This window comes from Abramis brama, assembly GCF_963993115.1.
Source record: "Abramis brama genome assembly, chromosome: 8".
Taxonomy (NCBI): Eukaryota; Metazoa; Chordata; class Actinopteri; order Cypriniformes; family Leuciscidae; genus Abramis; species Abramis brama.
The window spans coordinates 6700771-6716960 of NC_139970.1; the positions used below are offsets into that span (position 1 = coordinate 6700771).

At 41.3% G+C, this 16190-nt stretch overlaps 1 protein-coding gene across 1 annotated transcript in view; it reads left to right on the forward strand.

Annotated features, from left to right (window-relative positions):
- LOC311088929 (sacsin-like) overlaps positions 1 to 11316 on the forward strand; it is a 35242-nt gene extending 23926 nt beyond the window's left edge. Inside the window, exon 8 of the mRNA XM_084123314.1 lies at positions 57 to 11316. Within this exon, the coding sequence (XP_083979440.1) occupies positions 57 to 10930 (10874 nt within the window). The 3' untranslated portion in view covers positions 10931 to 11316. The remainder of the gene's footprint in view (positions 1 to 56) is intronic.
- The last annotated feature ends 4874 nt before the right edge of the window (positions 11317 to 16190 follow it).

Genomic DNA, 16190 nt, shown 5'->3' on the forward strand with positions numbered 1-16190 from the left:
AATTAATATCATACATGTTTGTGAAATTTGGTCTCAATCATTTAACTTTTTTTCAGACATATACAACATAATCAATTTGGATGCTAAAGATGTTGTTGCGCTCATCAAGAAGCACTTACCCATGGACTGGAAGGTGACCCAAGGTCATGTGACATGGAAAACAGCAGAAGATCATCATCCACCAAAGAGCTGGCTGGCTGAATTCTGGAAATTTCTTAGCACTGAATTGATTGAGTTAAACAACTTTATTGATGTGCCTTTAATACCACTGGAGCCTCTAAATAGTTCAGGCAATTCTGTACTGTTAGCAAGGTTGCAGAGTAACACAACTTTGATTTTTCAGAGTAGCACAGTGTCTAGCTTGCCAGATCATGTTCAGAAAGTGTTAAGGATGGTGGGGTGTACAGTCATAAAAAGAGATGATTGTCTTAGACATCATGACATTGAGAGGTATATTCTTCCTTCTTCACCAAGAAGTGTTCTACAAGTCTTTGTGAACTCACACAGAGATCAGGTCATCAAAGGAATTGCCTCTGCTTCATCACAGGAAAAAGAGGAGTTGAAAGTGTACCTCTCTTCTTTGGATTCTCTCTCAAATGCTGAAAAGATCCTGCTTTCCATGTTGCCAATCTTCAGACTGATGTCTGGGAAATATGTTGCAGTTCAATCAAAGCAAGCAGTTGTTTCAACCACCAAACCAGCCATTCCAAATGATCTGCCAATGCCTGAGACCATTGTACAGTGTGCAAATGAAGCTGATCGCAGACTTTTGACTCTTCTGAATATTGAACTCTTAGATGCCGCGAAGTTGGCTGTTTGTTTGGTTAACTCTATTGAGACGGCCTCTTTCAAAAAAGGTGAGAAACAGACAGTAATGACCTGGATACTGACTAATGGTAGCATTCTACTCTCACAAAGTGAGCAGCTTCTTGCGAAAACCAAACATCTCAATTTTATTGAGACAACTCAAGGAGAATGCAAACGAGCCTCAGATGTTTTTGATCCAAGAAACAGGACATTTCAGGACCTTTTTGAGGCAGATGTCTTTCCCCCACTTATTTACACAAAGACAGAGGAAATGCTTCAGAGTTTGTGGCGCCTTGGCCTAAGGACAGAGCAAAAAGAAATATCAACAGAAAATATACTCCAAGTCATAAATCATACTGAAAAGCTTTTCGCCCACTCACCAGATAAGGCATTCAAAAAAGCACATACTCTTGTTCGAGTCCTGAATGAGAATGATTTCCTTTCAAAATTCAGCAAGGCGCAGATAGAAGAGCTGAAGCAAAGGCAGTGGGTGCCCTGTGAAAATCCAAAGTTCTTGAATGGAAGCATTTGTAGAAATCTTAAGAGAGGTCTGTATAAGCCAACTGAAGTACGGGATGCAAAGTATTCTTCAATTGTTGGATATGTAATGCCACTTACCTCTGAGTTAACAGGACATGTCTGCAAAAATCTTGGACTGTATGAGCCCCCTCCTGCTGAAAAAGTCTTGGAGAACCTCTCTGCACTAAGATCAATGGTCAACCCAAATTCAGATTTTCAGCTTAAAACCGAGTTGCACAGTATTTACAAATTCATGCAAGACAATGTGAGAAATTTCACAGATTTAATGGACACAAAAAGCATCCCCTGGATATGGAATAAAAGTGAGTTTGTCTGTCCAGGAGATATAGTTTTAGCCTATCCACCTGAATTGGATCTAAGCCCCTACATCAAGAAAGTGCCTGAAGAGTTTTTGCAATTTGAAAACCTACTAACAAAATTTGGGGTGAAGAAAACACTGTCCGATGAAGAGATTGAAGACATACTCCATGACATAAAACAAAGAATTGACTGCAGGTATCCTCCTCACGGAGACTTGACAGAACGTAAAGTGTCAATTGCCATTCTTGACTGGATGCGAAAGAATGAGAAGCTTTTAAAGGACAGTACCCCTGTGCCTGTCATGGCACAAAATCAAAACTTTACTCTGCAGTCTTTGTCCAAAACAGTCTTCTGTGACATCAGTGCTGAAGGACTTGATGACCTGAAACAAGACAATGAGGAGTTCTATGTCATTCATGAAGAAGTTCTACCCATCACTGCAAAATGGTTGAAAGTCCCATTCTTAAGTACTCGCATCTTAAAACCACAGCTCATACAAGCAGGACAAGAGTCCTTTGGTATAGAACAGTGTGGACAATCTGAACCAATTACTCAAAGAATTAAAAACATTCTGAAAGAGTATGATGAAGAAAGTGACATTTTCAAAGAACTCCTACAAAATGCTGAGGATGCTGGGGCAACCACATGTAAATTCCTCCTTGACTTCAGAAAACACAAAGACCCCCCTGAAACACTCTTTGATCATGGAATGGCTCTCTGCACTGGACCATGCCTTTGGATCTTCAACAACAAGCTTTTTTCACAAGAAGACTGGAGAAACATTGTCAAAGTGGGGTCAGCATCAAAGGAAAAAAAAGTCGAGATGATTGGAAAGTTTGGCCTTGGATTTAATGCTGTTTACCATGTGAGTGATATTCCCTCAATTTTGAGTGGTAAAACCCTTCTCATTCTTGATCCAAATGTCACCCATTTGGAAAAGCACATTCTCAGCAAAGGAAACCCAGGAATTAAACTTGACCCATTCCAGGAGCGACTGTTCAAAAGGTTTCCTGGACAGTTTAAATCTTATGAAGGAATTTTTGATTGTGATTTGTCAGTGCAAAACAGCAAGAAAGCTTACAATGGCACCTTGATTAAATTACCATTTCGCACTCAGGAGGAGGCCAACAAGTCAGAGATCAGTTCAAAGGTATATGATGAGGAGCGAATTAGGAGTTTTAAAAATCATTTGACTGACAATTCACAAACACACCTACTATTTCTGAAGAGCATTACATCTATGTCCCTTCAAATTGTCCCTGAAAACGCATCGACTCCTCCATGGAATGATCAGATTCAGACTCCTCTCAAAATATCCAGAGAAGTCATGAATTCATTTGCTGTCTCGAATGACACACGTCTCCAAGAGATCGCGAACACCTTCAGAAATAGTGATATCAAATGCCTCAACATTATTGATGTCAACAAAGCACACATCGTTAAAATAGTTCAGGAGAACTCAGATAAATCTCTCACTCAGTACTGGCTTTTGTACTCATGTTTTGGGACGCATGATTCTTTGCAAATGTTCCAGAGAAGAAATGAACAAGAACATGTGTTTTCATTTCCAATTGGAGGTATAGCTGTACCTTTGCACAGAGAGGCAAAAAATAATTCATGGTCTCCTGATGAAAGCCTGAAGCATGAAGGCCAGGCTTTTTGCTTTCTTCCGCTCTCAATTGAGACAGGTCTTCCAGTCCATGTCAATGGAACTTTTGCAGTCACATCTAATAGGAAAGGTCTTTGGGAAAAAGGAGTGAAATCTGAGTGGAACAAAGCTCTACTGAAAGATGCTGTAACCTCTGCTTACATCACTACACTGCTTGAGCTGAAAAAAATGGCCCAAAGTGGACATATCCAGAACTATTCCTTCCATACATTCTGGCCTAACACAGAGACAGTAAGCAAAGCATTTTTACCCATGGTTGAGTCATTCTACTCAGCAGTTGTGCAGAATGCTAATGGCAAATCTCTGGAGCTTTTCAGCAATGGACATAATTGGTGTTCTATGGACAACGTGAGATTTCTGAATCCAAAAATTGAGGAGAACCGAGTAATCGGAGACATTGCCATGAAAGTGTTCTTGAGCTTGGGAGCTTCATATTCCAGTGTTGTTTCTCTCCCATCATGGGTAAGACAGAGTTTCATCGATTGTGGCTTTGAGCCAGAGATCAAACAGAGAACAATCAACTGGCCTGAGTTTTACAACATTGTTTTTGAGAACTTGAGTTCTGTGGATACACACAGCAGAAATAATCTTGTGCTGAATGCCACTGACTTGAATGATCCAGCTGTTGATGACCTACTGCAAAGCTACCCTTGTATTCCAACACAGAGTTGTAAGAAGCTTCAGTTAATCAAGCGACTTGTGAATCCTTCTGGCAAAATGGCTTGTTTGTATGAACTTAAGGAAGGACGCTTTCTTGAAGGAACAGAAAATGACTTTCTGTCACCAAAAAGGATTCAACGGCTTTCAGATTTGGGAATGCTGAGTGACCGCCTCCCTTTAGAAGACATCATAGAAAGAGCAGAGAAGATAACCAGTGTTTGGCAACATGATAAATCTGGATATCGTAAACGTCTTCAGTGCCTTGTGGAGTCAGTGAAAGACTCCTCAGAAGATGTGAATTCTCTGCACTGGCACACACTGTCTCAAATACCATTCCTTCCTGCCTTAGTTCCTTTAGTTCAGCAAAACAAGAACACCACCGTTCTTAAAAAACCCTCTGAAGTTTACAGTGACAGTTATCTCAATTTAGTAAGCATGACAGAATTCACAGTTGATCATTCAAACCTTCAAATACACAATTATCATCCAGTTTTCCAAAAATTGAGAGTACTGACAAATCCACCTGTTGAGACAGTTCTTCAGCAGCTGTTAAAAGCACACCAACATTGCAAAGCATTTGAAAAGACAGCTCTCTTCAACATTGCCCAGTATTGCTATGAATATCTCAACAAATACTTGTTGGAACAGAAAGATCCCATTCCCATTATTGAGCATGCAAAATCATTTCCATTCATTTTCATTGAGGATCAATTTGTAAATGTGATGTCAGTGGCCAGAAGTACAAAATTTGAGGAGAAACCATATCTCTATGTGCTTCCAGTCATCTTCTCCAAATTTGAGAGGCTCTGGGACTGCCTTGGTGTCACCAAACAATTTACAAAAGAGCAATTTGTTGCTGCACTTAATAAAATTGAGAATTTAAATAAATCTCAACCTCTTTCCACGTCAGACCTCGATAAGTGTGTCACAATACTCATGAAAGGGCTATACAAAATCAAAGACGAAAATCTTACAAACTGTCTCATACCTGATGAGAGAGGAGTGTTGACATCTTCTAAAGAGTTGAGATTTAATGACAGCCCATGGATGCCTGTCTCAGCTGGTGTCAAGCTCGTCCATGATCTGATATCTCGGCCTGTGGCCTGTCATTTTGGTGTTAAGACAACAAGACACCATACTCTGAATAAACATTTGGTCAGTCAGTTTTCCCTTCATGCCAAAGAATTTGGACAAAGTGAGAAACTACCTGTCCGAATAAAAAATATAATTGATGCATATCCCTCTAAAAAGGATGTTCTGAAAGAGCTCATTCAAAATGCTGATGATGCAGAGGCAACAGAAATTCACTTTGTGTGGGACAAAAGAAAACATAAGAGTGAAAAAATATTTGGAAAGAAATGGGAACTGGTTCAAGGCCCGGCTCTTTGTGTGTACAACAACAAAACATTTTCTGATGATGATCTGCAGGGGATTCAGCAGCTGGGGGAAGGAGGAAAACATGGCACTTTAGGCAGAACTGGAAAATATGGACTTGGCTTCAATTCTGTGTATCATCTGACAGATTGTCCATCTATACTGACCGGTGACAAATGGCTCTGCATTTCTGATCCAAATCTAAAATATGTGGAAGGTATAACAAAACAGTCCCCAGGCTGCATGTTTTCAGTTGATGATGAATTAAAAAATTCTTTTGAGGATGTTTATCATACCTTTCTTCCAGAAATGTTTGCCCTCAATTCTGGAACCATGTTCAGGCTCCCTCTCAGAACAGAGGAAATGGCAGAACAATCTGAAATATCTAGACAGACCGTCACAGATCGTGACATGAACGAACTTTACTCTGCCTTGACTGAAGATCCTGAAGGACTAATTCTCTTCTTGAAACACATCACAAAAATTCAGTTCTTGGAGATCAGTGAAGATGAAAAAGGGAAAAAAGTTCCTTTCCTTATTGAAAAAAAACAAACAGAGAAGAACACAGTAAGCAGGGAAAACTTTCACAGACATGTTCGAGAATCCCTCATGTCAGGAACAGCTGAACCCTGCAAAACCATCTATGACATGCAAATCTCATCTGGAAATAACCAAAGTCAGTGGGTCATTGCAGAGTGCTTTAGCTTTTCAAGACAAAACTATGAGCAAAAAAACAAGCAAGGTAATTTGAAAGTTCCTCAAGCTGCTTTGGCTGCATGTAGGAAAAGCTCATTTAACTACAAATTTACTGGCAAGGCGTTTTGTTCTTTGCCATTACCTGGAGAAACTGGTTTACCAGTTCATGTGAATGCAAATTTTGAAGTAGATTCTTCAAGAAGGGACTTGTGGAAAGAGGATGGTGATAGTCTGAAGACAGAGTGGAACCAGTCACTGAAAGTAAACATCATTTCACCTCTCTATGCTGACCTCCTGTTACATCTGTGTTCAGTCATGAAGAAGGATACACCTAAATTTCTTCTATCCCTCAAGTTAGAACTGGAGACTTCTTGCCTTGATTACTTTCCATGCATTTCAGAGAATGTAAACAAAGGCTGGCATGAGATGATCCATGCGGTCTATAGATCAATCAGCCAACGTGATATTCCAGTCATACCCACTGTACATGGTGTGTCTGTTGAGTCATCACATCTTTCACAACAAAAATACACAGTTACCTGGTGCAGTCCATCTAAACAACATTCAGCAGATTGTCCATATTTTTCAACTGATGACCATGAAAGAATTTTCCAAATTTTAGATGACATCGGGATGAAATTAGTGCCAAACACCTGCAAAATTAATGAAATAAAAAAGAATTTTAAAGGAGCTGGTGTGAATGTGACAGAAGTCAGCACTTCAACAGTGATGAACTTCTTGAAGCAAAGATCGCTGAATGATCCTTCTCAGACAACCAGTAGTTTGCCTTTGCCCATCAACCAGACCTTGATCAAAAACAAAACAAGATGTTCAAAACTTCTGAGCTTCTGCTTGACAAATGCCAATGAGAAAAATGTCCATGACCTCAATGGGCTGCCTCTTCTCCTCACAGAAGATCAGATGTTAAGAGTCTTTGACTCTACATCCCCAAAGCTGATATCACAATTTAACAGTCTTTTCCAAGGACATCAGGAAATGTTTGCAGACAGTGATGTCAATAGACACCATCTCCAAATTCTGTGTCAGGGAAAGTTAATTAAGGACTTAACAATTGACATAGCAGCACAGTATTTGAAACCAGAACTTGCTCAACTCCTCAGTCAGTCAATACCTGATCAAAGGTGCCAGCTTTACAAAGCAGAGGCAGAGACGATCAAATGGTTGAAAACATTATGGAGCTTCTTTGATGATCAAAAGATATTCTACCAAAATGAAAATATGAATGTTTTCAGTGAGATAAAAAAGCACTTTGATGACAGTCCTATTTTACCAGTCATTTGTCCCAGTCAAAATAACACACATTTCTTACAAACATTGGGAAACATATCAAAAGTGATTCAGTATCAAGAAGTGACTCTGAAGCCAGATGAAAAAATAGCTTCCATTCTCATAAAACTCGGGTTCATGAAATTAGACTCCAGCTTTTTCATTGGTCTCATTCTTGAGTTCCGTTTCATGTATATGAATCCAGAGCTCCTGCAAACAAGAGACAGCAGTGCTGTCTTAGAAGAGGTTTATCATGTACCTCATTCCCAGTTTGAGGAGCTGTCAAAAGATGAATGTGTAGATCTTCAACGCTTCTTACAGAATGGGATCAGAGATTCCAAAAAGAAAAGTGGACATGTGGGTATGCTCAAGTCCTTGCCCCTGTTTGAGTCAATAACAGGAAAACGGGAAAGGATCGATTTACATAGAATGATTTTCATTCTGAAATCTAAGTATCAGAATGACTTTCCAAACTTGTACCATGTTGATGGATGTGACAGTATTTTCCTGAAGAACACTTTGGTGAACCTAGACTTGGCAGAATGTCTAAACATAAAGATTCTAGATGATCTGGAGTTCTGTGTACAGTTTATTCTTCCTTCTGTGCACATGATGAAAGAGGCCAAGCTTCTTGAATTAATGCGATTTTTAGTGGAATTTGGACCAGTGGACCCCAGGATTGTCTCTGCATTGAGAGATGTTCGATTTATTAGAGACATCCATGGCTCTCTTCAGTTGGCTTCATACTTCTATGATGACAGTGTATCCCTTTACAGTGCAATGCTTCCAAAAGAGAGATTTGTGCCAGAAAGGTTTTGGGACATTTTCCAAGGTAAACGTACTGAAGCACGTTTTCTCTTAAACGGCCTTGGATTAAAACATGAAGTGTCTGATGAGGAAATCATTCAGTTTGCAAAACAATTTGAATCTGAAACTAGAGGCAGCACTCCTTTAGATGTTCTCAAGAAAAGATCAAAACTTTTGCTCATGAGTGTTTTGTCAAAGAACAGTGACAAAAACTCAAATTTACTAAACAGAGTTGCTGACATTAAATTCATCTTCCCAGTGCAAATTCAGCAAAAACTTTGTGATTATCACAAGGCCTTTGCTCAAGAGAGGGAGTTTGTTGCAATCAGTGGATCATTGCTTGACAGAGACACTGATCACCATTATCTGATATGGACATCTATGCCAATCCTACCTTCAGAACTCTGCTCTTCACATCACATAAAGAAAATGAAGGATGCCGGAGCCTTGGAGACTCCACCCCTTGGACAAATAGCTGTTAATCTGAAAAACATCTGTACGTCTCAGTGTGACACTGACACATTATTAGAAACAAGAAACACAGTATTTAGCAAGTCATACGCATACCTTCAGTCAATAAATTTTGATGCCTCTCTGTTCTCAGACCTCCCCATTATCTTGGTGGAAAACAGGACAAAACTTGTGAAGTCAAAGCAGACAGCACTTGTGCTACATGATGATCTTGAGTTTAGGCCTTATTTGTACCGCATACCATCGAATTATATGAAATTTGAAGATTTCTTTAAAAAGATTGGTGTAAAGGAGAGGCCCACCGTCAATCAATATATCACTGTTCTTCAAGAAATCTATTCTGATAGTTCTGACAAAGAAAGCCTTCAGGCAAATCAGCAGAAAGCTGTGAAGCGTGTTGTACAACAGATGTTTTGCCTGCTGAAAGAGGATCAGGACAAAACCTCTTTCCAAAATGACCAACTTTATCTTCCATCAATAGATGGAAGACTCTATGAATCCAACACTTTGTTTTTCAACGACACAGTCTTCCAGCCTGCAAGACTTGAGGGTCCTTTGGAAACCAAGCTGAAATTGCTGGAAAAGTTAAACTGCTGTCATCTTGGAAATGATCACTATGAACATCAAAGATTGTTGCAGTTCCTTCCACAGCAAGTTCGCCCCAAATTTCTCTCGGATGTAGTTTCTGAAAACCTGGAGGGAGCAAGTGTCCAATATTGTGATGAAGGGGGATGTGAATTTAGTGGCTGGTTTGACAAACACTTGTCTTCTGCTGCATTTCTTCATGGACTAGTCTGTCTCATCAGAGAAGACAGCAAAGGTGGGGTTTCACAGTCTGAAGCTGCAGGAAAGTGTGAAGAAATCTTTTCTAAGATTCAGATTATCTGTTGCAAAACTCTTCAAACTGAACTTCTGTTAAACCATGAGCCACTTGAAGGTAGCAAGGCTGAAACAGATGTTTATGTAAAAAGAAAGAAAGATGGATGTAGTTTCTACTTGAAACACAATGATGACATGGCCCACAAAGTAGTAAATGAAGTAAATATGTGTCTTACTAAAGAAATCAATGCTCTTCTAAAGAACTGTCTGACCACCTCAAGCCTTCCAGTCCTTGGGCAACTTCTGTTGTGTGATAACATGGAGGATGTTGAGAAAACATTGTCGAATCATGGCATTCATAATAGTGGCCTCGAGGAAGGATATGATACGTTACCAAAACCTGGATGTCGCATACCTGAAGAATGGCATGACTGCCTTGATATGAACTTCCTCAACAACTTTGAAAGTGAAGAGTATGTTGGCTTCAGCAAGGACGAATCCGGTGAATATTTCTATGCCATTGTTATCAACCGACTGGATGATCCACTGGGACAAATGAGACAATTTCCTGCCAGATATAAAATACAAGTTGGTAGTGATGATTTCATTGAAGTAAGTGCTCTTGACCTTTACCAATTTAAACGGGAAAAGAAGGCAACTGCGTCAACAGGGTCCACATGCACAGATATAGAACGTCTTTTGACGTCCAGGCCTCCACCCAAAACAGTCTTTCCGCGGACATTTGAAGAGATCAGAAAAGAAATTGACCAAAGCTTAAATGAAATCTGGAATATGTCAAGTGAGGACAAACAAAAAGCCCTCAAACGTCTCTACCTCCGGTGGCATCCAGACAAAAACCCAGGCAATGAAGAACTTGCCAATGAGGCTTTCAAATACCTGCAAAACAGAATTGAGGAACTACAACAAGGGAAAACTGCAGATAGCACATCCTCAACCTGGAGAGACTTTCGAAATTTCTATGACACGTGGAACTCAGAGGCACGAAGACACAGAAGGGGACGCGAGAGGTTCTATCAGAACTACTCTAGAAGACACTATAACTTTTGGTCATACCACAGAGAAACACCAAGGCCAAACACAGGAGAGGCAAAGCGCTGGTATGAACAGGCTCAATGTGACATCAGAGCAGCTCACAATGTCACTGGAGGAGATTTCTCAGAGTGGTGTCTGTTTAAGGTGCATCAGGCTGTGGAAAAAGCCCTGATAGCAGCAATGTACAGGAGAAGTGGAGAGCATCCCAAAAGCTGCTCAATAACTAGCCTTGCTCAGCAGGTGTCCCATTACAGCTCACAGTTTACTTCTTTACCAAACACTGTGAGACAACTGACTGAACTTGGTGTTGATGGCAAAAAAACTCAGTATCCAAACTATCACCCATTTCCTCACATTCCAAACAAGCAGTTCAGCGTTTATGATGCTAGAAGTGCACTGGATATTGCAACAAAGCTTTTGGAAAAAATAGAAGAATACATTTCTTGAAGTAGCTTGAAATTGACTATGTTCCACTGAGACGATCATGAGGATCTTTTCAAGTAACAATGCTGATCTTCTTTTTTTTATCTGTTTAGTACTGCTACCATGCATACTCAAAAGTTCTTAACTCTTTGTAATCATGTTTTGATCATTCTAAGTCTGGTTCTCTTCTTGCTTACTATTATAGCCTATTTAGCATTTATATTATTGTATACTGGGCATTCTTGTAGCAAACAGTAGAGCAATGCTGAGGTAATGGGTTTGATTCCCAGGGGAAGCATGAAATAAATGTACATCTTGAATGCAATGTAAGTTACTTTAGATAAACATGTATGCAAAATGTGCAATATAATTGACATTAGAATTAAAATTTCAATGTAAATCATTTAAAAGCATGGTTTTTATTAAAAAATAATAACAGAAGTCCAAAGCTGTGTCAACCAAATATTCACTAAATGACAGAACTGTAAATAAAATGAATGAATTTGAAATACAAATTACAAACAATGCAAAGGGATATGAAAATATTTAAGGTAATGCTGTGAAATGAAATGCATTACACATTTTATTTCATTTCACATGGCCTTGAAAATCCAATGGTCCTGGAATCTGGATCCTGCTTTTGGCATCAGGTGGTCCTTTGCCCATTGATGAGAAAATAATCGATATTACAAAAAATAAAACAACACAAATATTACAAAATGTGACATTAAAAAGTGTTAAAGTCTCTTGTATTTATAAAGTAACTGTGTCCAACGGTGACACCCGCAGGTGAAGTTACAGCGGGAGGCTTCTCTCTTGCCTTCTCTGAGCTCCATTGACTTAAAGTCCCCCTGTAGTCAATAATTTTATCCCTTAAAACTCATCTTTGATCACCCATATTACATATTTAAAAAAATCTGGGGTGGGGGTGGGGGTGGGGGTGGGGGGGGGGGTGGTGCTACCACAGAAACCGAAAATTCTCGGGACAGCAGCATGTGTCCAAATTTCAATCTTAACCGTTCTATTTCATCAGAAACGATCTGAAAACGATCTGGCTTTAAGTGTAAAATACCGAACTTGTCCTTTAAAATAGCTTGAATGTAACTTGAATGTAACCCTTGCCTCATTTAGTATACGCGGTTCTATGAATATGCAAATGAGCCCCGCCTCCACTCACTCACAGCTCAGACAGATGATGGTCACACGTTGATCTGATTGGTTACAAGGTAGTTTGTGACGTCAGAAACTTTAAAGATTTATAAAAACAACACATAGACATGTAAACAACATTAAAACCTGGATTTTCACCACAGGCGGCGAAGCGTGCAGTGGTTTTAGTGGGGGGTAATTGATAATGAATGGGGGAAAGTCACATGAGAGGAGTCTATGCCTCCATTGCACTTTGATTGGATATGATCGGTTATGATTGGGTATGATTGGTTCATGCAATAAATCTAATTAAAAAGTTAGTAAACAACTGTAGGGAATTTTTTTCTTCATCGATGTAATGTGCCGGAGAAAGCAGGCGGAAGCGAGGATCTAAACGCAAGGTTTTTAATGAAATAACACATAGAACAAATAATAAAGAACTTCAGGGATAAAGAAACAAAACCACGAGAATGACAAGACTAGAAGCAACCCTTACATGTACAACAACTGACAAAGTAACAAGTGAAACACAAGGGCTATAAATACACAGGGACCAACAAGCTAAACAAGATAACAAGGGGGTGTGGCTAATTAGAAACACCTGGGGATACTAATAAACTAGAAAAACTACAAAGGACTACAAAACATGACACAGAACAGGAAATAACTAAAGTCCACACAAGACGAGGGAAACACAAGACAGGAATTATTACATAGCCCCCCACTTAAGGAGTGGATTCCAGACACTCCTCAGAAAAACAATAGTCCAGGAGGGTGGTGGGTCGGAGGCGGATCCGGGGGCAGGATGGAGGGCCAGGCCCATGGAACGGAAGAGGGCCTGGAGACTGCGACAGGACGAGAGGCCAGGGTGGAGCAGCCAGTGCAGGCGACCAGGGCGGAGCAGGCTGTGCAGGCAACCAGGGCAGAGCAGGCTGTGCAGGCAACCAGGGCGGAGATGAACCTTCAGGCGGCCAAGGCGGAGACGAACCTTCAGGCGGCCAGGGCGGAGACGACCCCTCAGGCGGCCAGGGCGGAGACGACCCCTCAGGCGGCCAGGGCGGAGACGACCCTTCAGGCGGCCAGGGCGGAGACGACCCTTCAGGCGGCCAGGGCGGAGACGACCCCTCAGGCGGCCAGGGCGGAGACGACCCCTCAGGCGGCCAGGGCGGAGACGACCCCTCAGGCGGCCAGGGCGGAGCTGAAGGACCCTCGGGCGTCCAAGGCAGAGATGATGGACCCTCGGACGTCCAGGGCGGAGCAGGAGACCACCCCTCTGGCAGTCCTGGCGGATCAGACTGGTCCGGAGGTGTATTGCCCCCTCCCAAAATTTTCTTGGGGAGGCTCCCCGGTAAAGAGTCCTGGACCAGCGATGAAGAGGGCCTTGAGCTGGGCAGGACCAGCGGCGAAGAGGGCTTTGAGCTGGGTGGAACCAGCGGTGAAGGCTCGGTGCTGGACGGGACCAGCAGCGAAGAAGGCTCTGAGCTGGGCGGAACCAGCGGTGAAGGCTCTGGGCTGGAAGGGACCAGCGGTGAAGACTCTGGGCTGGACGGGACCAGCGGCGAAGAGGACTCTGAGCTGGGCAGGACCAGCGGTGAAGGCTCTGTATCGGCAGAAGTGACGTGAACAGTCTCTGGATCAGCAGAAGCGACGTGAACAGTCTCTGGATCAGCAGAAGCGACATGAACGGTCTCTGGATCAGCAGAAGCGACGTGAACAGTCTCAGCTGGCATGACGTGTGCAGGTTCGGCTGGACTGGCGTGAAGTGCAGGCTCGGCTGGACTGGCGTGAAGTTTCTCCACCTCCCCTACAGTGAAGGGGGAACCACAAAACTGCAGGACAAAGTCAATGTACTGTACCAGGGTCCAGCTGGGGTCTTCCTCTGGTAAATTTAAGCTAATGTCCTGTTCTAGTCCACTCCAGAAACAGTCCTTCAGCCTAGCCTCGTTCCCAGGAACGAGATGACTATAAAAAAGGAACTCCTCCACATAACTTTCGATGCTGCGATCATCTTGATAAATAGAACAAATTTTGCTCAGTGGGTCCCAGCTAGTACTTGCTAGATCCATAGTTGGTCAGTTGTTCTGTAATGTGCCGGAGAAAGCAGGCGGAAGCGAGGATCTAAACGCAAGGTTTTTAATGAAATAACACATAGAACAAATAATAAAGAACTTCAGGGATAAAGAAACAAAACCACGAGAATGACAAGACTAGAAGCAACCCTTACATGTACAACAACTGACAAAGTAACAAGTGAAACACAAGGGCTATAAATACACAGGGACCAACAAGCTAAACAAGATAACAAGGGGGTGTGGCTAATTAGAAACACCTGGGGATACTAATAAACTAGAAAAACTACAAAGGACTACAAAACATGACACAGAACAGGAAATAACTAAAGTCCACACAAGACGAGGAAAACACAAGACAGGAATTATTACAATCGAAGCAAGACCAGGAGATGTTGGGATCGCGTTATTCTTTATTGAGAACTTCGCTGTACGTTGCTGCAGTAATCCAACAATCTAAAGTAACATAACTTTACATTGTGTCTTATAGGCATTTTAGGAGGAGGGACTTTTGAAGGTGGAGACAAATTCAAACAAAGCATGTAAATGAGTATACAGGTTTAGGTAACACACCCTAGACTGAGGGTCTGGCCAATCCTAATTCAATCAGCATAACAGTCTATTGCATTGCTAATCCAATCAGCCTAACGATTCAACGTCTGGAGCTGGGACTTTGGCTCCAAGAGCCATTTGGACTCCGAAAGCCATTTGTAGAACAAAAGGTGAGATTCTCAGTGATCTGACTCATTTAACTTTACAATGGAAAAACAGGTCTGGCAGGAATCTCTGGCTGGAAACTCAGTAATCATCTGTTATCAGTCTACTAAACTTTCTCAGTTTATATTGGAATCTAAATTAAAACCTCAAATGCTAAAATCAGAATTCTTCACCATGAGGTTTATGTAAGGAAGCATATCTGAAATAGATTCTTAAAATTTGTTATTCTTCAGTCCCCCGTTTGAGAGTTCTTAAAAACTATCACAAAATACAAATTTAGACACTTAAAAGTTCGTTCTTGTAACTTGAAAAAGTTACAGGCACATAGCAAGTTCATTCTTGTAACGTGTCATAGTTACAGGCACATAGCATGATCTGTGTTGTTCATCTGTAATTGCATGCTGACACAGAAACAAACATGCAATTATGGTCCATGAATTTTACGGGTAATATTCTTTTATGGTTGGACCAGTCATTTTCTCGTGCGAGGCATCATTTGTTGAAAGAAACACTTTATACTAACAGGTTTCCGAACCATGAAAAGTTATCTTCAGTCATCTGGTGTAATTTTGTTGAAAGATCAAGAATGTCGTCTTGTATTTTATTCAAGTTCTCTGATGGATGACTGAAGTTCCCGTAGCTGAGTCTCTGCGTTGTGTATTTTTCTTCTGTGTTGGTTGGCTCGGCAGTGGGTCTAGTTGTTTTCTTGAGGTTGTGGCTTCATATGCATGTGAGACGGTCATTGCATATGGGTCTCGGGACAGCCATCAAGTGGTATCTGCACAGAGGAAGAAAGAAAACAAAACACGACAGAGCAGTATTTGTTCAAACACTAGGGTTGTAGCATTTTCAGAGTCTGCTGTTGTTGTTTCATTCTTTCCCTATTTCTTAATTGATTTGACACCTATGGACCAGTGGGGATAAGAGGGGGAATGAGGAAATCTTCACCACATGGCTGACCCCCGAGGCCTGTTGCACTTCGGTTCTTCCATGGGCTCCGCACTGGTCTGTGTGTCCTATTCTGTCCCTGTAGGTCAGGGGTGTCAAACTCATTTTCACTGAGGGCCACTTCAGCATTATGGCTGCCCTCAAAGGGCCGATTGTAACTGTAAGACTTTTAAAATGTTAATATATTGTCTCTTTATTTGATTATTACTTGTTTAAGTTACAATATTGTATATGCATTTGCAGGGGTGTTTCTAGGTTTTAAAAACATCAGGGGATGAGCCCGAAACATCAGGGGCTGGGTAATAATGATTTGATACAGAGAATAATGTATATTGTATATATGCAGGGGCAAACTGGCTCAAAAATTCAGCCTTGGCACTGTAGCCACACCAGCACACATT